At 40.4% G+C, this 22,295-nt stretch overlaps 1 protein-coding gene across 3 annotated transcripts in view; it reads left to right on the forward strand.

Moving 5' to 3' along the window:
• The first annotated feature begins 1,367 nt into the window (after positions 1–1,367).
• Positions 1,368–22,295, forward strand: part of LOC140198899 (uncharacterized) — a 60,107-nt gene continuing 39,179 nt past the window's right edge. Inside the window, exons 1-2 of one of the 3 annotated variants that reach the window (XM_072260109.1) lie at positions 1,368–1,410; positions 18,781–19,203. In XM_072260109.1, the coding sequence (XP_072116210.1) occupies positions 18,952–19,203 (252 nt within the window). In that variant the 5' untranslated portion in view covers positions 1,368–1,410; positions 18,781–18,951. Of the gene's footprint in view, positions 1,411–1,430; positions 1,523–18,780; positions 19,204–22,295 lie in introns of those variants that run through there. The other 2 variants (XM_072260108.1, XM_072260110.1) reach the window with 2 other exon arrangements.

The following is a 22,295-nucleotide window of genomic DNA, read 5'->3' on the forward strand; positions in this document are numbered from 1 at the left end:
TGAAAAGGTTCTATATGTTCCAAAAGTCACTGGAATATTATTTTATTCCAGTCTCAACTTTGTTGCAACATCATGCCTTATTAGCAACATTGAGGTTCACCTGAGATTCACTTCAGAAACATCTTCCAACGTACAGTAATATACCCAAAATGCTGGAGGCACTCAGCAGTTCTGGAAAATCAAATCTTATAGAGTAGGAGGTAAAATATTGGCATTGACAGAAAATTGAATGGTTAACAGAGGCAGAGAGCGGGCCATTATTTCTCATTGGTAAGTTTGGTGGGGGGGAACGGAGAGAAGGGGAGATAGATGGAGAAGGGATGAGGGACAGATGGGGAGGGGTTGCGGGGGGGACGTATGGAGAACGGGGAGGGGGAGGGGACGGATGGAGAGGGGTATCGGGGGAGAATGGGATCGAATAAGATGGATGGAGAAGTGAATCGGGCATCAGGGGACAGATGGAGAGGGGTATCGGGGGAGAAGGATGGAGAAGGGGACTGGGGATGCAGAAGGGGATCGAATGAGATGGATGGAGAAGTGAATCGGGGATACGGATGTAAAAGAGGATCAGTGGGGGATGGAGAAGGGGATCACAGGAATGCAGATGGGGAAGGGAACTGGGATGGATGGAGACGGGTTCAGGGGATTGGTTGTACTGGGGAAGAAAATCGGACGAATGAATATTACAGCAACACACATCAAAGTTGCTGGTGAACGCAGCAGGCCAGGCAGCATCTCCAGGAAGATGTTTGCGAATGAAAATTGCGGTTGAGGAGGGTGATATGATCAGCGTGGATGGGTATGAGGATCGGGTGGTGACAAGTGTGCAGAGATGCGGGTCGGTCAGGATGAGAAGGGGTAAACGATGGAGATTGTGATTGGAAATTGACCTAGATGAGGATCGGGTTTGTTGAGGAGTGAATGTGGATGAGAGTCTGGCTGGATGGTGGAAGTTTGGGGTCTTGCATCCGTGAGCAGTTCTGTCTCCGCATTCATATCGAGGAACAGATGCTCCAGCGGATTCAGGGCTGGGATGACCTCCCGGCAGCCGCACCGCCCGCTCTTAGACGAGGATCAACATTGCCAGCGCGTCTCTCCGCTAATCACACATAAAGCCGAACCGGCTTCTGCTCCTGTTCCCTTTCTCGTCCGGACAGCATCTCGCACCCAGATAAAAGTTCCGGCACTGATACCAATAAATATTCGTTTTTTAAAAATCCATTCGTAATTAAATTCACCAAAAGAATCAAGCACAATTCCAGAGGCTTTTTTTATAAGTAAAATCAAAAACGTGAAGCTAGAATGGCATTCAATAGGATTTTCATAGTGATATCAGTGGAATGTATGCGCTGTCGGACGTATTAATCACGGGACCTCAGAGATCACCTATCCTCTCCTCACCCCTTTCAGGTTGGTGCCTCGTCACGGATCTGCGTTAGGGCAGGGACAGTTCCTCAGCTCCGTGCGGCGGGGGAGGTAGTAGTTTGGCGAGAGCAGAGGAAGGTGCAACAACGCAGAGTGAGTGAGTCCCCGCGACAAGGCTGTGTTTGTGTGTGGGTGAGGGACGGGTGTGAGTCGTCGTGTCCAAAGTCGGGAAGAGAGCCCCCTTGTCTAGAGTGGGCGGGGGAGTTGTGAGTCCCCGTGCTAAGAGTAGGGGGGAGGATGAAGATACCCTGTGTGAATAGTGGTGACGTACGGGTGATGAGTTCCTTGTCAGGGGTGGGGTTGCTGAGGAGTCCCTGTGCTAAGACCATAAAACATAGAGGCAAATTAGGTAATTCAACCCATCAAGTCTCTACCATTCCAACATGAATGATTTATTATACCTCTCAATCTCATTTTTCTTCTTCCCTTAACCTTTGACGCCCTAACTAATTAAGAACCTATCAATCTCTGCTTTAAATATACCCAATGATTTGGCCTCCATTACCATCTGTGCCAATGAATTCTACAGATTCACCACCCTCTGGCTGAAGAAATTCCTTCTAATTTCTGTTCTAAATGGTCCTCCCTCTATTCTGTGGCTGTACTCTCTGATCCTAGACTCACCCGCTACGGGAAATATCCTCGCCACATTCACTCTATCTAGGTTTTTCAGTATTCAATAGACTTCAGTGAGATACCCGTCATTCTTCTAACCTCCAATGGGTACAATTCAAGAGCCATTAAATATTAGAACATAAGAAATAGGAGCAGGAGTCGGCCATGTGGCCTGTCGAGCCTGCCCTGCCATTCAGTAAGGTCATGGCTGATCTGACCATGGACTCCTTTCCACCTATCTGCCTTTTACCCATAACCCTTAATTCCCCTACTATGCAAAAACCTATCAAACCTTAAGTATATTTACGGAGGTAGCTTCCACTGCTTCACTGGGGTGATTCACCATTCTGGGAAAAGCAGTTCCTCCTCATTTCTGTCCTGAATTTACTCCCCTGAATCTTGAGGCTATGTCCTCTAGTTCTAGTCTCCTTTACCAGTGGAAACAGTGTTCCTCCCTCTATCTTATCTATCCTTTTCTTAATTTCATGTTTCTATAAGATTTCCACTCATTCTTCTGAATTCCAGCAAATGCAGTCCTGCGTGACTCAATCTCTCCTCATAGTATAACCCCCCTCATCTCTGGAATCAACATGGTGAATTTCCTGTGCACTGCCTCCAAAGCCAGTTTATTCTTCCTCAAGTAAAGCATGCAGTACTCCAATTGCGGCCTCACCAGTACCCTGTACAGTTGCAGCATAACCTTCCTACACTTAAATTCAATCCCTCTGGCAATTAAAGCCAACATTCCATTTGACGCCTTGATAGCTTACTATCAAGCTTACAACCAACCTATTGCGATTCATGCACAAATCCCAAGTCCTCTACGCAGCAGTATTATCTAACCTAAAATCCAAAGCACTGTAAACATTCTGCCTAATATTATGGAACTCTTTTAAAAGTAATGCAACTTGCATAACAAAAAGTAATTACTTGGATGCAAGCAGGTGGCAAAACCATTATAGAAAATACTCAATTCAGTTTCTAATTTTTGTTATTTTAATTTAAAACAAAATAAGATGGAATGGGAATCTTTAATATTTTAAGGGAGAGTACGGTGGGTTATTTTGACGTGGCTGTTTCTGGGGTGCTGCCCATTGTCAGTGTGTGCCAGGTGTGAAATGTCAATGAATTAATTTAATTTTCATAAGAATCTAATGTGGTTTCGTGCAGTAAAAAATAATATGGGCCAAATGGATAGCACTTGAAAATGAACTTTGGAGGTGCAGGACCACGACATACATGATCAGTCCATTTGTCTGGAGGGGAAATGTAATTTTAAAACAAGTAATATTAAGCACCATTTCAACATTATCATTCTGGTAATTGATCTTCAGTATTTGTATCTCAAACATAATTAGATAAGTAATGTTTCTCTTGAAGCAGATGCTGCAGCGGCCCAAACTCAAGACCCCGTGGTCTGGTCTTAAATAAAACTAAAAGTGAATCAAGGGAACTGGGGTTATACAGTACGGCAGTGCTGATGTAAAAATCAGCCACTCACTGAATGAGGAAGCAGGCACCAGGAGGGTGTGACATGGAACACTCTTGCTTCAGTTTCTAAAGTTAACATGCCAGTGTGGTTGTACTTGGTTTGGGCTCGTAATTTACATCCCATTGTATGGAGCTATTTGCCATAGCCTGGAAATTGTGCCAAGGTAGACTTGCCTACCATATATGAAACCTCAGTTTTGCTTAGAGGAGTCTGTCTCAGCAGGTCTGGGCCTTTGGACTCTGGGCTTGGAACTAATTTGGGGTAGATTCTTCTAAATCTGCAGCTACATATAGCTCCCACCCCGAAAGCCACACTGAGCTGGGAGACTATATCTGGGACAATCCAAACACAGTGTGGTCAAAGATCGAGTAACCTACTGCAGGCTCGTTAGGAGAAGGCCAACTCAATGCACTATATATGCTTCAATGAATGAAAATCTGTGTGATGCAGAAAATATTCATGTTTTGAATCTACTAAGATTATTGCTGCACAAAGAGGAATAACTACAATGGAAGCGCACACATAACAGAAATGATAGAGGAGACTGATGATGATATAAAGAAATTGTAACTATCAGGAGCAATTGATAGTTTGACAAAGATGGATGTATGTTCTCTAGAAAGATAAGCCGACTGGTGACCATGCAGAAATTATGAACATTGTGAATGTGTATGATGATGACTGAGATTCTACTTATAGTGCAACACACACAAAGCACTGGAGGAACTCAGCTCCTCATATGCTAATCTTTCCCTCTTGGAATTATTCTCGTGAACGTCCTGTGAACCCCCTTCAATGCCAGCACATCCTTTCTTAGATGAGGGGGCCCAAAACTGCTGATAATAGTCCGATTGTGGTCTGACCAGTGCCTTATAAAGCTTCAGCATTATACCTTTGCTTTTATATTCTAGTCCTCTCAAAATGAATGCTGACATTGTATTAGCCCCCCTTACCACCAACTCAACTTGTAAATGAATCCTGCTTGGACTCTCAATTCTCTTTGCACCTTCCATTTCTGAAATTGCTCCCAATTTAGAAAATGGTGTACAGCTTTATTCCTTCTACCAATGTTCCTGACCATACACTTCCCTACACTAAATTCCATCTGTCACTTCATTGCCCATCCTCCAAGTTGTCTTCAGTCCTTCTGCAGTCTCCCTGTTTCCTCAACACTACCTATCCCTCCAATTATCTTTGTATTGTCCACAAACCTGGCAACAAAGCCATCAATTCTGTCATTCAGAACATTGACATATAACATGAAAAGAAGCAGTCCCAAGACTGATCCCTGTGGAACACCAGCAGCCAACTAGAAAAGGATCCCTTTATTCCCACTCAACACCTCTTGGAACAACCTGGCCGGAAGCATAGATCATCAGTTGTGCAGCTGAGATGTTGTGTGATTCCCCAGTCTTTACAGTATTCATTGTTCTCAGCCATTTGCTGATCATACGTGGAGGTGTTTAGGATCTTGGGTGGAAGCCAAGATGCATCATCTGTTGCAATTGTTTCAGCTCTTTCCTCAGCCATCTGCTGTAGGAATGTTGATTGGGGATAAATGTAAGGGCAGGAAATAGCTTCTGGAGATTCTGGGATTTAGATGTTTCAAAAGGGACTGGGAGGTAAGAGAAATGGGGTAGTGGCTCAAACCTCTACATTAGGGCTGTACTTGGAACCTTCTGATTCAGCAGCACTCTTAAGCCGGAACTGATAAAAATAAGCGTCTCTGGTAAGTGTGCTAACAGGTTTGGGACTGAACTTAACAGTGGCAACACTTACCACTTAGGCAAATGTTACCTTGACTTCCCTTTTGTAGGAACCAGACATTTGCCCAGGACTTCTCTTTTTTATTTCAGTTTTTTAGTATGTCAACACTCATAGTAAAAGGAAATTAAATAGTATTATGAAATATAATAGATTTTTCAAAACACTTTTAGTCTTGATTAAGGGTCTTGACCTGAAAACTTTGACTATACTCTTTTCCATAGATGCTACCTGGCCTGCTGAGTTCCTCCAGCATTTTGTGTGTGTTGTTTGGATTTCCAGCATCTGTACATTTTCTCTTGTTTGTCAATAAATTGTATTGTTTTTAATTCTGATAGAACTTTTTTATTGGAGTTGTTTTGTGAATGCTTTATATCCTGTGAACTTGATTATTCAGTCAAGTAGAAGTTGAAAATACTGTAAAGAGGATAAGATAGTCAGCCAGGTGGACAAGCTAAGTCAGTAGTTTATTTATTTCTAAAGCTACGAATAGGCACTGGGTGGAGCTGGGGCTTGAAACTGGAGTCAAAGGAAGCATCCATTTTTCACTGGATATGAAAAGAAAAAAAAATTGAATCTGGTTAGATGTCAAAAATAATCTCAAATAGAAAATATAAATAGACTTTAAACTAAAAAAAGCAGGAAAAAATGCAAATAAATAGGTATAATCATAAAATACAGTTGAAATCGGAGAGAAGCAGCTGCTCTGTTGTGACATAACTCTTCAAGGTAACATGCAGCCAATGAGCAATTTGCATTTCTGTTATATTGTGCCTAACTCTCAAAGTCTGAATTACTTCATACTTTTTAAAATTCTTTTGGAGTGCAGGCACTATTTTACCTTGGGAAGCTTCCACAAGCAATGAGGTAAACATATAATTTGTTTGTCTATAATTATATTGGTAATAAATTAAAAGTTTTTGCAAAGGCTCCCTTGGTGTTCACATTGTGCTGTGTATTCTTTTACACCGATGAGACTAGATAGTCACCTCAAGCAGGACTTCCTGGTGGCCAAACATTTTAATTCCAAATCCCGTTCCTGCTCCGACGTGTTGATCTATGGCCTCCTCTTGTGCCAAGGAGAGGCCATCCTCAGAGTGGAGGAGCAACACCTTATATTCCATCTTGGTACCCTCCAACCTGATGGCATGAATATCGATTTCTCCTTGCAGTGAACAAATCCACCCCCCCCTTTCCTTTATTCCCCACTCTGACCTTTCACTTCTTCTCACCTGCCAATTACTTCCCCCTGGGTCCCCTCCTCCTTCCTTTTTTCCTATTGCCCACTCTCCTGTCCTGTCAGATTCTTTCTTCTCCAGCCCTGAGCTTTCCCACCCACCTGGCATCGTCCATCACCTGCTAGCCTCTTCCCTCTTCCTCCATCATTTAACCTGACATTGTTCCCCTTCCTTCTCAGTCCTGAGAAGGGTGTCAGCCTGAAACGTTGACTGTTTATCCAGCATTTTGAGTGTGTTGCTTCGGGCTCATTTAATATTGTATCTAACATCTGCAGTTCTAAAGTGATTATCTCAGTTGTCTTCTTAGGCAGCCTCCCCAGGATTAAGGATAACTTGCTTTATTCTAATTGATTCCCGATGAGTCTAACTGATTCCCATAGATTCTGTCACTGAACAGATGGGTGTGGGCAGTTCTGGAGGTGGTGCATTCTTTCTGTTTTGTCACTCTTTGTTGAACCAGTTTTGAAAGATCTATATTTTATAATTGCATATAATTTCCCTTAATATTCAGTGGTGTTGACTTGCTAATATTACTGAAATGTTCCCAGTAATTGGACTCAATTCTCAACTCCTCCTCCATTTTGAGCGGCCAAGGTCTAGGGATTAACTCAAATTGCTGGTGATGTGATGCTTTCTCAGAGATAGTATCCTTGTATCATGTCCTCTGTCCCCTTGGTAATTGCTTGCCATGATGAAGCTGAAAGCAGGATGTTCAAGAACTTGGCATCAGATGTGGGCTGGCTTTGTGTAATTGGGGCCTCAGTGCTGTGGGTGTTAGCTCGAGAGAGAATGCTCCTGTTGTATGGTATGTTCTGGCAGTGGATTTGGAGGACTTTACAGGGACTGTGTTAGTGGCATTTCTCCAATGCTTTTACACTGCTCTGTGTGATCCACATGTTAGTCAGATCAGTGTTATGTTGATGTTAGTCTATTGTGTTTGACACTCTAGAATTTGGTTTCAACCTACAAACATCAGAGTCAGAAGCAAGAACAGTGTGATAGAATCATATCTAAAGTTAAATTGAAATCTTTCTTACACAGTAGAATTTCCAATCCTCAAAATTATTGTAGCAAAGATTCAAATCTAAACAGCAGCAAAGCTTTCTGTCCATTCCAGGTATTTAACCTCTTACCTTTGTGAACTTCCCATCCACACAAAAATTTCAAGAAATCCCCCTTCGCTCTGCTAGCTTATTTAATTTTCAAAGCATCGAAGTACAAGACTAAACTTTAAAATACTGAAGTGATCGGGTTGCAGGACTGTAAAACATGTGATGGAAAAGTTCTTGGGACATTTTGGATCTTTTCATGACTTTGCTGGGGTGTGTGCAATTGACGACAGACTTAAGGCTGATTTATACTTGTGCGTACTAGCTTACTCTGTAGCCTACGCAAGTGGGCTACTCCGTTGTGAGCATTTATATTTGTGCGTTGGTGTGTCTGCGTCGCTCTGCAATTCATCACCAAAACCCTAGTTGGCGGTGGGGTTTCTATGCTACTGTGTTGAGTCTCTTCGTCTTGAAACTCAACACGAAGAAACTCAATCTTCAAACAATGGCGACTGAAACTGAAGGAGGGTGAATTTTCTGTGCTTGTCTGGCCACTGAGAGACTAGGAAATGCATTTCAAATATTTTCAGATGTGGGCAGGTAGATTTGATGATTTGGTTCATTGTCTCCAACCATTTATTTCGCATCAGTGTACGCACAGTATACTCAGGACTGGCAATCACTATTCGAGTTTTAGCTTCAGGTGGAAGTCAACAGGCTGTAGCAGCTAGCTACAAACTGGCGTCAAGCACAGGGTCCTCCATAATTTCGGAGGTCAATAAAGCTCTATGGAAGGCATTGCAGCCAGAGTTCCTTCCCTGCCCTTCAGTTACCCAATGGGAAGCTATTGCAGCATACGAGGAAATACGATGCTACCAAGCGGACCAATCACAGTTGTTGTGGTCTGTGTCACCATGACACGTAGTTACATTTTTGGGGAGGTGGGCATCAGGCTACAGCATTGGGTACGCAGCTACGCCGTACCTACGGCGTCGATTTGACGTACAAGTATAAATTGGCCTTTAGTGTTAGTGGTGTTACGTAACCGGCAACAATGAATATGAATCGAGTCAGGTTATATAAAAACAACCAAACATTTATTAAACACGGATAAACAATAAAACACAAATGAAAACCTTAACCGGAGTTAACCGCTATGCGGCCATTCAACAAATCATCACTCGCTACTGGTTCTTAAAGCGATTAATGCGAAAACAGTTCTTAAAGCGGTAAAGCCAAACACAGTTCTTAAAATGGTAAATTCGAAAGTTGAACAGATTTATACATTCAATTGGGAGAGACTTCTCTGGAGAAGGATTTCTTCCTAGACGTGACTTTCCTGTTGGTTCTGTCCAAAGGATTCACGATGAAGGAAGTAAACAGCTTAAAACAACTGACCTTAATTTCTAGAGAGCACTTTGCATGAACTTCCTTGCTCTTTTGGCAAGAGTTATCTTCGATGCAGGTCGCTACTTCTTCAACGAAGACTCAATAAGGTCGATCCTTTATTAAGTTGCCTAACATTCCTGACTTCTCTTAATCCTTCATATCCTGATTTTTTTTCAATCTTTAAGATAATGTTTTTTTTTAGGCATTGTAAGTGTTGTTACTTCTATTTACTCATGTTATTTTTCCTGTATAATATAACAATAAAAAGATTTGAAAAGAAAGAAGTCTTCACTCTCCAATGCTACTGAAAAGATACATTAACAAACCCAGCAGCGATTGTCAAACTGCTGGCTGAGACTTCTGTATCTTACATTAGAACATAAAACTCCGTTAAAATCAAAACTGCGTCATACTACAAATACACAGCGGAGCGGAGTATCTCATTGATGTTCTAACTGGAAACTAACTGTGTCATCAGAGGTCTTCCCTTTTATACCCGTGGTGAACATGTCATCACGTGACCTCGCATTGGTGGGAAAATTACATCAGGTGACCTCCAAAAGACCATTACATCATTCTCACAAGAAAGTCACAAGATCTCCTTGTGGTATGTAACACCTCCCTCCAAGAAAAAATTTGTTCTCAAGGAACAAAATTTTAACAATTAACAATTTACACAAAAAATACAAGGTATAAAATTTACAACATACACAATATATACAGTCTTATCTTTCAGCACTTTACAAACTAATATACAGTAGGATTGTTACAAATGTTAAAATACCACTCCATAAGAACAAGTTACATTGTACGTTTAGCATCTAGATAGACAATCAGCAATCACATTATCTTTACCCTTAATATGAGTGATCAAAATATTGTACTCCTGTAACATTAAACTGTGATATTAAATTGGAGCTTGATTTCCTTAACCCTTTTTCTTAACAGTCACAGTGGCATGGCCAAATTCACTTTTAGTTAAGTTAGCTTTTGAAAGTCTCTCAAATAGTTTCTCCACTGCAGTAATATGTGCTTTCCACCTCTTATTTCTGGTAACTAAATCATCAATATAGGTATCTGTATCTTTTAATCCATGAATCACACTACTAATCATCCTCTGAAAAGTACCTGGTGCATTCTTCATCCCAAATGGAAGAACATTATATTCATATAACCCAGATGGGGTTACAGATGCAGATATCTCTCTACCTTTATCCGTCAATGGAACACGCCAACAACCTTTTAACAAATCAATTTTTGTAAGAAATTTGGCTTGTCCAACTTTATCCACAAAATCATCTACCCTAGGGATTGGATATGCATCAGTTTTTTGTCACAGCACTCACTTTCCTGTAATCTGTACAAAACCTAATACTATTGTCTCGCTTAGGCACCATAACACACAGTGAACTCCAATTCGAATTAGAATGTCTAATAATATCATTCTCTAACATATACTTAATTTCTTGTTCAGCAAGTTCACATTTTTCCCTGTTCATTCGATACGGATGTTTTATGGGTTTTGCATCTCCAACATCTATATCATGTGTAGCTACGGTGTTTCTTCTAGGAACATCTGGAAGTAAATCTCTATATTTAAAAATTAACTGTTTCATCTGCTCTCTCTGCTCTGGCTGTAAATGAGCTAGTTTTTCATCAATATTTTCTAGAATTTTTGAATTTGGTAACCTGGCTGAAATAATGTTGGGTTTAAAATGAGTTTCAGATGAATCATCTCTTAAGTTTTTATCAAGATCAGACTCATTACTGATCACAACAGTCATAGTAGCAGCTTCTCTCTCATAATACGGTTTTATCATATTTATATGACATAGCTGTGTTGGCTTTCTTCGATCTTGGGGTTTTATCATGTATCTACATCATTTACCTTAGATTTAATCTCATAAGGACCATGAAATTTAGCTTGTAATGGGTTCATTTGCACTGGGAAAAGAATCAACACCTTATCTCCAGGCTTAAATAACCTCATCCTAGCTTCCTTATCATACCAAGTCTTCATCTTCTCTTGAGCTAATTTTAAATTTTCCTTTGTCAAGCTACAAGCTTTATATAATCTTTCTCTAAATTTTAAAACATAATCTAGCAAATTAGTGTGTACCTCTTTATTAATCCACTGTTCCTTCAACAAGGCCAAAGTCCTCGAACTCTATCTCCAAACACGTTCGAAAGGACTAAAACCTAATGATTCCTGCACTGCCTCTTGTACTGCAAAAAGTAGTAAATGTATACCTTCATCCCAGTCCTTTTCATTTTCCACACAATATGTCCTATTCATAGTTCTTAATGTAGAATGGAATCTCCAAGGCTCCTTGCGATTCTGGATGATAGGCTGATGAAATAATCTGTTTTGCTCCCAGTTTATAAACTATCTGCTGAAACAATCCAGACATAAAATTACTACCTTGATCCGATTGTATCATTGTTTACCCTCCATTGTGGCCCCTAAAGGTTACAATAATATTTTTTTAATTTCCCAAAATATGAGGCAACGTTAATATTAGGTTTGATGTCACTGAAAGATTCTTTGTGATCTCACTGAAGTGGCCTTGCATTTTAAAAACAAAACCTTGAAACGTATGCACAAGGATAGGATGGTGACTGGTTGTGTGGGATGTTTGACAGTGAAATATTATGTTAATTGTAGTTGACATTTGAGAAGGGTGCTGGTTCCCTGTGTTTAAAATTTAGTAAGTATGGTGATGATTTGGGAACATCGTTATTGCTTTGAGACTTAAAGATTTCAACAGGTTTGGTAAGTCATTTTATTTGTATTTTGCTACGTAGTGTTATAGAAATATAAATTACTTCACACAGAGGTACTATGTGAATAGCCTTAATTTTAATTTGCAAGGAGAAATGGTTTCTTCAACATAAAACAATTGCTTAGTTATTCTGATGAATTCTTTAACTATAGAACTTTCCTCATTTAAATTCAAGAACTTGTGAAGTATTTGAAACAATACTTTAGCAAAAAGAAGTTAATTCCTTTGCCATTATTTGATTGCTCATCATGTCAGAAGTTTCAATTTGTGAATAGTTTATGTGAACTCAGAATGTTTTCAATTGGATTTTTTAAAATGTGTTGAATCTTCTACTAAACTCAAAAACCATTAAGTATAGTGTAAATTAGGAAATAGGTTTGAGAGACAAAACAAATGGACTTCAGGTACATGGTGTGTTTTCTGTTATTTTTCACCAGAAATCTCATTCTCAATGTCCATTTCAGAAATAAGGAATATATCATTATGATAGACCAAACAGCTCATAACGGTGTGCAAAAATCAGGGAGGGGAAAAGAGGATAAGAACAGGAGTAATCTATTTAAACCTTCAGTCATGTTCTGTCATTCAGTGAAGTTATGCCTGATCTCATACTCTCATATTTTCATTTGTTGTAGGAGGAGGCCATTATGTCCATCAAGTCAATGCCAGTTCTCAGAGCAATTCTATGCCTCTATGTATTTCCCTGTAACCTTTCATCTCATATGGACATCTGCTTCATGATGATTCTTCTATGGCCATTGGATTATTTATAGTGGCCAATTAATTTATTCAACAGCATAACGTAGAACAGTAAAGCACAGTGTGGGCCCTTTGGCTCAAGATGTTCTAACGTATATAAACTTCATGATCAATCTAGTTCTTTCCTCCTACACAATCCATAGCCCTCCATTTTTCCTACATCTTTGTGCCTATCTAAGTGTCTTTTAAATGTTCTCATTGTATCAGCATGTACCAACATCCCTGGAAGTGAGTTTCAGACACCTACCATTCTTTGTATACTACCTCTGACATCTCCCCTAAACTCCCCTCCATTCATCTGTCCTCTGGTATTAATTCTTGCGCCCTGGGAAAAAGTTGCTGGGAATCCACTCTGTCTAAGCCTCTCATAAACTTGTATACCTCTGTCAACTTGCTTTCCATCACTCCAAAGAGAAATGCCCTAGCTCACTCAGCCTTTCTTTATAAAATATGTTCTCTAATCCAGGCAACATCCTGGTAAATCTCATCTGCACCCTCTTTAAAGCTTCCACATTCTTCTTGTAATGAGGCAGCCAAAACTGAACACAGTGTGGTCTAACCAGTTTCCTAGAGCAAAGCATTACTTCATGGCTCTTGAACTCAATTTCCCCACTAAGGAAGGTTTCTTAACCACCCTATCAACTTGAAAGTAAATTGATTATCAAAGTCCATATATATGTCACCATATAAAATCCTGAGATACATTGTCTTGCAGGCATATTCAATAAATCCATACAAGAATGATTATAACAGAATCAATGAAAAGTAGCACCATCTTGGGTGTTGAACCAGTGTGCAAAGGATAACAAACTTTGCAAATACAAAAAGAAAGAAATAATACATTAATAAGCAACAGATACCGAGAGCATGAGATAAGATGCAAATATCTTGCGTGACAACTTTGATAGATCTATGGATTTTGACCCTAAGACCTCTGTGTTCCCTGTACCACTAAGAATCCTGCCATTGACCATGTACTCTGCCTTCAAATTTGATCTTCCAAAGTGCATCACCTTACACTTTTCTGTATTGAACTCCATTTGCCACTTCTCTGTCCAACTCTACTTCTTGTCTGCATCCTATTGTAACCTTCAGCAACTTCCTGGGGTGTATGGGGTGTCGGAGGGGTAGCACCTCTGGTGGGGGAGCATGTCGCATCCTTTTCAAAGCGCTTAGTCCACCTTTGGTCACCACCTGGCACTCAGCTCTCACCTGTGGCTCCCAATAGCTGTTTGCATGCGACAGCGGCCACATCCCGGGCAATGGCTTCGACAAGCCGGCTAAACCAGGTGAGGGTAGCCGACGGGTCTCAAACCCTCGATGAGATAGGGAGTTGTCTATCCCAGCACGTGAAGACAGACTCCGGCAGATTGAGCGGACGAGACCATTGGAAGGTCCAACGGTCAAGGAGGTGGTGTCTGCAAGCGTCGTGGAATGTGTAGAGCAAGACAAGACCCAGAAGACGTCCTGGTCATCCACTGTGCCTAGTCCCATATCCAGCCGTCTTGACTCTGTCTTGCCACTGGATCCAGATGGGAATTGGGAAGAGAGATTGAGGCTGACACTGCGCAAGTCACCGTCACTTAAATCCAAATCACGCGCTAGTCTCGACACCATCGTAACGGTGTCGAGGTCCTCATTGACATCGACGATGGACAAACACATGGCAACTTCCTGCACTATGCACGACACCCAGGAAATTATAGACCAGCGAGTCTTACTTTAGTGGTTGGTGTGTTGATGGAGAAGATCCTGAGAGGCAGGATTTATGAACATTTGGAGAGGCATGATATGATTAGGAATAGTCAGCGTGGTTTTGTCAAAGGCAGTTCGTGCCTTATGAGCCTGATTGAATTTTTTGAGGATGTGACTAAACACAAGGTAGAGCAGTAGATGTAGTGTATGTGGATTTAGCAAGGCATTTGATAAGGTACCCCATGCAAGACTTATTGAGAAAGTAAGGAGGCTTGGTTTGTGGATTCAGAAATTGGCTTGCCCACAGAAGGCAAAGAGTGGTTATAGACGGGTCTGCATGGAGGTCAGTGACCAATGGCATACCTCAGGGATCTGTTCTGGGACCCCTTCTCTTCCTGATTTTTGTAAATGACCTGCATGAGGAAGTGGAGGGATGGGTTAGTAAATTTGCTGATGACACAAAGTTTGGGAGTGTGGTGAATAGTGTGGAGGGCTGTCAGAGGTTAAAGTGGGACATTGATTGTATGCAAAACTGGGCTAAGAAGTGGCAGATGGAGTTCAACCCAGATAAGTGTGAGGTGGTTCATTTTGGTAGGTTAAGTATGATGGCAGAATATAGTATTAATGGTAAGACTTGGCAGTGTGGAGGATCAGAGGGATCTTACGGTCCGAGTCCATAGTACACTTAAAGCTGCTATGCAGGTTGACTCTGGTTAAGAAGGCATACGGTGCATTGGCCTTCATCTGTGGGATTGAGTTTAAGAGCCGAGAGGTAATATTACAGCCATATAGGACCCTGGTCAGACCTCACTTGGAGTACTGTGCTCAGTTCTGTCACCTCACTACAGGAAGGATGTGGAAACTATAGAAAGGGTACAGAGGAGATTTACAAGGAGGTTGCCTGGATTGGGGAGCATGCCTTATGAGAATAGGTTGAGTGTACTCGGCCTTTTCTCCTTGGAGTTGTGGAGGATGAGAGGTGACCTGAGAGAAGTGTATAAGATGATGAGAAGGATTGATCATGTGGATAGTCGGAGGTTTTATCCCAGGGCTGAAGTAGCTAGCACAAGAGGGCACAGTTTTAAGGTGCTGGGGTGTAGGTACAGAGGAGATGTCAGGGGTAAGTTTTTTACTCAGAGAGTGGTGAGTGCGTGGAATGGGCTGCCAGTGACGGTGGTGGAGGCAGATACGATAGCGTCTTTTAAGAGACCCCTGGATAGGTACATGGAGATTAGAAATATAGAGGTAACTCTTGGTAATTTCTAAAGTAAGTACATGTTCGGCACAGCATTGGGGGCAGAAGGGCCTATATTGTGCTGTAGTTTTTCTATGTTTCTACCTCCAACCTTTGTGTTTTCTGCAGACTTACTAACCCATCGCTCTATTTCTTTATCCAAGTCATTTATAAAATTCACAAAAAGCAGAGGCCTCTGGACCAGACCCCTGTGGAACAACACTAATCACCAACCTCCAGGCAGAATACATCCATCTACTGCCACCCTCTACCTTTTATGGGCAGGCCAATTCCAGATCCCCACAGCCAAGTCCCCATGGATCTCCTGATTCATGTCTTTCTGTATGAGCCTAACATGGGAACCTTGTCAAACACCTAACTAAAATCCATATACACCACATCCACTGCTGTCTGTTCATCAATTTTTTTTGCCACCTCAAAAAGCTCAACTAGACTCTGTGGGTCTATACACTGTCTGTAAAACCATGTTGACTATAGTTTACCAAATGCTGATAAATCCTGTCTCTAGGAATTCCCTCCAATAGTTTGCCTAGCGCTGATGCAAGACTCACTTGTCTATAATCCCCAGCATTATCCTTATTACCTATATTGAGCAATAGAACAACATTTGCCGCCCTTTAATCTTCGGGTATCACTCCTCTAGCCAGGGAGAATGCAAATGTAATTTTCATAGGAAGGAGGAGGAAACTGGAGCAGCCTGTGTGGTGTGCGGGGGCAGGTGAACATTTCACACACACACAGTACTGGAGGTCAGGGTAAACCTGGCTGTGAAATAGTAGCACCAGCTACAATGCCACTGTGCTCCAAGTGATCGCACTCTACATTTCTTCTTGCATTTTTCCATAAGTAAATGGTGTTTTGTAGACCATGTATTGGTGCAGGGGTGGAACTTTTAGAGCTTGTGCAAAATCAATGATAATCTTATAAAAATTTATTTCATATACCATGGTAACTTTAAGCAGAGATTATTATTGATGAATGAATTAGTAACAAAAATTATGGACTTTTATAAGGAAAAAAGATAGTCCAGTTGCTGATTTACATGTATTCATTGTTATAATATTAATAGAAGTATAACAGTGACAGTTTCAAATAAATGCATTTTAGAAAACCTATTCAAAAATTGTTCATCTTAACCTTTTAAAAAGACAATTGAAAAAATAACATAACTTCTAAATGGTATTATTACTGTAACCATTTACTATTCAAATACTGATGCCTACACCAAGTCTGCGAGGTTTTCAAAACTTACCTTATAATGTCACATGTTCTAATACCCATCTAGCTGGTGCCAAGCTGATGTGAGACCTTTCCTGTGAAAACTGCTCTCAGGGTGTAAAAAATCATTTTCTGCTTCATTTGGCAGTAAAGTTAATTATATTTCTTTTTATGAGTGGAGTTTAAAGAATCGAGGGTTTAAAAACAAATTTTTGTGCATGCCATCTTGGGCACACATTCCGTAAGTTTACCAGCTTTGCTTTAGTGAATTGTTATAACAGGAATCTGTTAAAATACCACTAAAAGTTCACACCTGAGCTTGGGGTTGTGACTGTACCTCTTACCTCTAAGGTATGCTGAGTCCTGAAGTGTAGTTTATGTGCCAAAAATGCATGAGGACTCCTGATTTTACAATCTGTCATGTTATGACCTCGCACTTTGCTATCTGCCTACACTGCACTTTTTCTGTAACTGTAATACTTTATGCTTCTTTCTGTTATTCTTTTCCTTTGTACTCCAGTGTATCGATGTGATGAAAAGATCTGTATGGATGGCATGCAAAACAAAGTTTCTGGTATCTCAGTACAAGTGAAAGTAAAAACTAATTTTGCTACTATTAACAGTTCCACACTATTCATAACAGAAATACTACGGATTTTCAAGTACATTTACCAAATTTGATTCGTTACATGTATACAAACTCGTATCACTTTGTGAACACTTGTAGAGCTAAATATGTTAATGCTACCACACCAATATTTTGAGTGTTCAATCTTCATCTGTAGCTTCTATAACCCCACTGTTATTCAGCTTTCTAGTACAATATGATGGATTCTTGACCTCACAATTTACTTCATTATGATCATGTACCTTACTGTCTATCTGCACTACACCTTACATGTGGCTGTTGTATTTTATTCTGCATTCTGTTTTTGTTTTACCTGTACTACTCAATGCACTGTGTAATGATTTGATCTGTATGAACAGCATGTAAAAAAAGTTTTTCACTGTATCTTGGTATAATAATAAACCAATTTTATTTTTATATTCTTTGTCTGTTTTCTTTCCTATAAGGTTTAATCTCACTCCTTTCAATAATACATATAAGTAAGATGTCTTCTGTTCTGTCTTGTACACTTCTTTTTCTCCTTTATGCAAGGGGCAATTTAGAGGAGCCATTATTCTTACCAACTTAACTTTGGGAATATTGAGTAATACAGTATGAGGTGGGCCTTTTGGCCACGCTCTTCCGGATGCCCATCTAAGCTAGAATCACTTGCCCATGTTTAGCCCATATCATTATAAACATTTCCTATCTACGTACCTGTCCAAGTGTCTTTTAAATTTTGCTGTTGTACCTGCCTCAACTACTTCCTGTAGAGCTTATGCCACCCTCTGCTTGAAGAAGCTCCCTTGAGTCCCTTTTAAATCTTTCCCCTCTCATCTTAAACCTATTTCCTCTAGTTTTGATTCCCTTTACCTTTGCACTAACCTTGTCTTTGCCCCTCATTATTTTATGTATCTGCTCAGTCTCTTATGCACCAAGGAATGAAGTGCTAGCCTGCTCAACATATCCTGTAATAGGCCCTCAAGTCAGATCTCCTGTGCACTCTTTCCATCTTAATGACCTATTTCTTATGACAGGGTAGCCAAAACTCTGTACAGTGTTCCAGATGTGGCCTCACCAACATCTTGTGCAACTGCAACATAACATCCCAACTCCTGTACTCAATGCTCTTGCAATGAAGAAGGGCAAATGGCTTCTTCACTGATGCTGCCTGATTTCCCGAGAGCTTTAGGTTTTTATTTAACCCAGTTTACGTTGCTTACATCGAATTCTGATTTCCATAGTGAAATTGGCAACAGCTTTACCTGTATGCTGGAAATGATAAAGTATGCTTTGCTTATCAGGGTAAGAATGAGGAATGAATAGTTTTTTTATTGTACCAGGTTCAAAGTAGTACTACTCCTGCTTCAAGAGTATATATTAGTTGTGAAATATTTTGGAATGCTGAAATTTTTGAACTGCGCCCTATAAGCATCAGCATTCTCGTTTTTGCTGTATTCTGAATTCATGTATCTCAATTGGTGATTCTAGGCATCAATAATTCACTGTCACGCACAAGTACGAAATGGAGCCCATGGAATGAAGCAGTCCTGACATGCAAATGCTTACCAGTTGCTACCCAAGGCAACAGTGAAACAAGGAAGAAAATAAATGTACAACAAATAAATTGACAACAAAATAATTTGGTCAAGCAAATCTAAAATGGAGCAGGAAGAGCGAGTGGTCATGCAGGAATTGGTAGGCAGAATTACTGTTTATACCATTACGGGATGTCTTCATTGCCTTAGAGCAAAGGCTCGTCTGACCAATGAGGGTCTCCCATTCGTTGAAGTAAATATAACGGATAATCCTGAAATAAGGGATCAGATTATCAACCTCACTGGGCGGCACACTGTACCACAGATATTCTTCAACAACAAATTTATTGGAGGAAATGAAGATTTTCAGAAATTGGTAGGTACAACTGGTGCTGAAATTAAGGCATATGATTTTACATAATCTCAATCTTCTGCATTACTGCTGTATTTTATCAATGATAAATATTAAAAGTAAAAAGTAGTTATTAGAAATAAGGCCAGCATAACTAGTTTAGACATTGAAAGTAAAAGAATATGTAGCTACTGCAACTAGTTTGAGTTTGTCAAATATTGTGATTTGCCATTGTTCATGTTTTTATTGCTGTTCACTGAACTTCATAGTTGCTGATAATATGGCTAAACAAAAGAAAAACTGTCTGCATGTGTGTTGTTTGGATTTCCAGGATATTGTATCTTCTAAATGCAATTTGTTGTAGAAATTATAACGTGTACCAATATTAGCATATAGGACAATATCTATTGCATTGGCTCAACTAGTTTAATCTGCTGTAACAAACAGAAACAGTTCAAATGAATTTGGCTGTACTCTTGTTCAACAGTGCAAATGGCTTGCCATAGAATAATGTAAAGTGCTAGGTAAATCTGAAGTATAAAAAGAAAATGGGTAAAAATAAGTAATCTATGAAACGTTCAACATCTATTTTGTTAACCTATTATGTTACCATGCTCACAAGAGGTACAAAACAATTATGTATGCTGATCAATACTGAAGAAATATAACCTGAAATTTAGGGAAAATCTGAGTTTCATTTGCACATCATCTTCAAGTGAGTATTGTGAGCATTTTTGGGCCCCTTATCTAAGAACAGATGTACTGGCATTGGAGAGCGTCCAGAGGAGATTCATAAGAATGATCTCGGGAATGAAACGGTTACCATATGAGAAGTTTTGTGATTGCTCTGGCCTGGAAGAATGGGTGGGGGTGGGGGGGGAGAAATCTCACTGAAATCTATTGAATATTGAAAGGTCGCGATAGAGTGAATGTGGATAGAATGTTTCCTATAGTGGAGGGGGTCTAGAACCAGAGGAAAAGTTCAGTTATTATCAAAGTATACAACTCTGAAATTCTTCTCCAGATGGCTTCAAAACCAAGAAAGAAAAGAATGGCAGCACACACAAAACGCTGGAGAAGCTCTGCAGGCTGGGCAGCATCTGTGGAAAAGAGTAGAGTTGACGTTTTGGGCTGAGACCCTTTGGTGGGACCTGGAGAAGGGTTTCAGCCTGAAACATCGACTGTACTCTTTTCCCCAGATGCTGCGCGGCCTGCTGAGTTCCTCCAGCGTTTTGTGTGTGTTGCTTGGATTTCCAGCATCTGCAGATTTTGCCTTGTTTGTGATAAGAAAAGAATGGCAGCACAATCATCAACCGCCAAAACCCTCCTCCCTGCACTAAAAACTAACGAAAACAGAACAAGCACAACAACCGCCCCCCCAACCTCGCTCCCCCATACTCAAAAAAAAAAAATGAGAAAGTCAGGGTGAAAAATACAGAATATAAAAAATCTATAAGTGTGAAAGAAGTCTATAGTTCAAATCTCTATCCAAAATGCAGAAAACGTGGGTAACATTCTCCAGACACAGTGGCAGGCCTTTCCCTCTCCTTAGCAGAGTGATTTTCCCCAGCAATCGAAAGGCCGTCTCCCCTCTCCACAGCAGAGTGATCCCACCAGTGATCAAAAGGCAGGCAGCCAGCGCTCACTTTCTGCATTCACCTTGATGTTTCAATCTCCCTCGTCGCTTTAATCGACGAACAATGGAAGCTTTAAGAAGGACGCCCCTTTAGAATAGAGATTAAGAGGAATTTCTTTAGCCAGAGAATGATGAATCTGTGAAATTCATCACCACAGATGGCTGTGGAGGCCAAGTCATTGGGTATATTTAAGGTAGAGGCTGATGGATTCTTGATTAGTAAGGGTGTCAAAGGTTACGAGGAGAAGAAAGGAGATGGATCATAAATTGGCCATGGTGGAATCGTGGAAGGGACTCGGTGGGCCAAATGGTGTAATTTTGCTCCATTTGTGTCTTACGGATGAAACAATTGGTTATAGCTGACAGGGTGCACAGCTGCCGCAACTTGGGTTCAGAGAGTTATAGAGAAGCACAGCACAGAAACAGGCTCTTCAGCTTAACTAGACCATGCTAAAATGATTTAAAGTGCCTGCTCCCAATGACCTGGACTGTAGCCCTCCATATCCCTACAATCCATATACCTATCCACACTTTTCTTAAACTGTGAAATCAAGCTCGCATGGACCACTTGCAGATCATTCCATATTCTCGCAACCTCTGAGTGAAGAAGCTTCCTCTGCAACATTTTCATATGATGTAGTCTGACCTTTCCGAATCTTTTTTCTAAAATTATATGATGAGAGGAGCGAAGTTAGCGACATTATGGATCTTGTCTGATACAAGTTGTTGGTCTAGCCCTGTTTTGCCTTTTTTTGGGGTTTTTTTTTTCTCTTTTTCTTTTGGAGTTTTTTTTTGTTTATATATTTTTTTCTTTTTATTTCTTTGTTAATGTTTAATCTCATTATGAGTTTGGAAGTCTTTTATTTCTATGTTACTTAAAATTCATTTTATATATGCTGATGAACATTTTTCCAATCTCTTTGTACCAACTTTGTTATTGAGTTTATCATTTTGAAAAATTAATAAAAAGATTTAAAAAGAAAGAAAGAAGAAGCTTTCCCTCATGGTCCCCTTAAACTTTTCACCTTTCACTCTGAAGCCATGACCTCTGGTTGTAGTCCCACCCAACCTCAGTGGAAAAAGCCTTCCTGCATTTACCCTGTGTATACCCCTCATAAATTTGTATACTTCTGTCAAATCCTGAGTACAGTCCTAACCTATTCAATCTTTCCTTATAACTTGGGTCCTCCAGACCTGGCAACATGCTTGTAAATTTTCTCTGCATTCTTTTAAACTTGTTCACATCTTTCCTGTAGGTACTGTTGGTGACCAAAATTGCATACAATACTCCAAATTAGGCCTCACCAACGTCTTGTGCAACTTCAACATAATATCCCATCTTCTGCACTCAATACATTGATTTATGAAGGCCAAGGTGCCAGAAGCTTTCTTTACGACCCTCTCTACCTGTGATGCCACCTTCAGCAAATTATGTACCTGTGTTCCCAGACCCCTTTGTTCTACCGATCTCAGTTCCAAT

The sequence above is a fragment of the Mobula birostris genome, chromosome 6 (assembly GCF_030028105.1).
Source record: "Mobula birostris isolate sMobBir1 chromosome 6, sMobBir1.hap1, whole genome shotgun sequence".
NCBI classification, from domain to species: Eukaryota; Metazoa; Chordata; class Chondrichthyes; order Myliobatiformes; family Myliobatidae; genus Mobula; species Mobula birostris.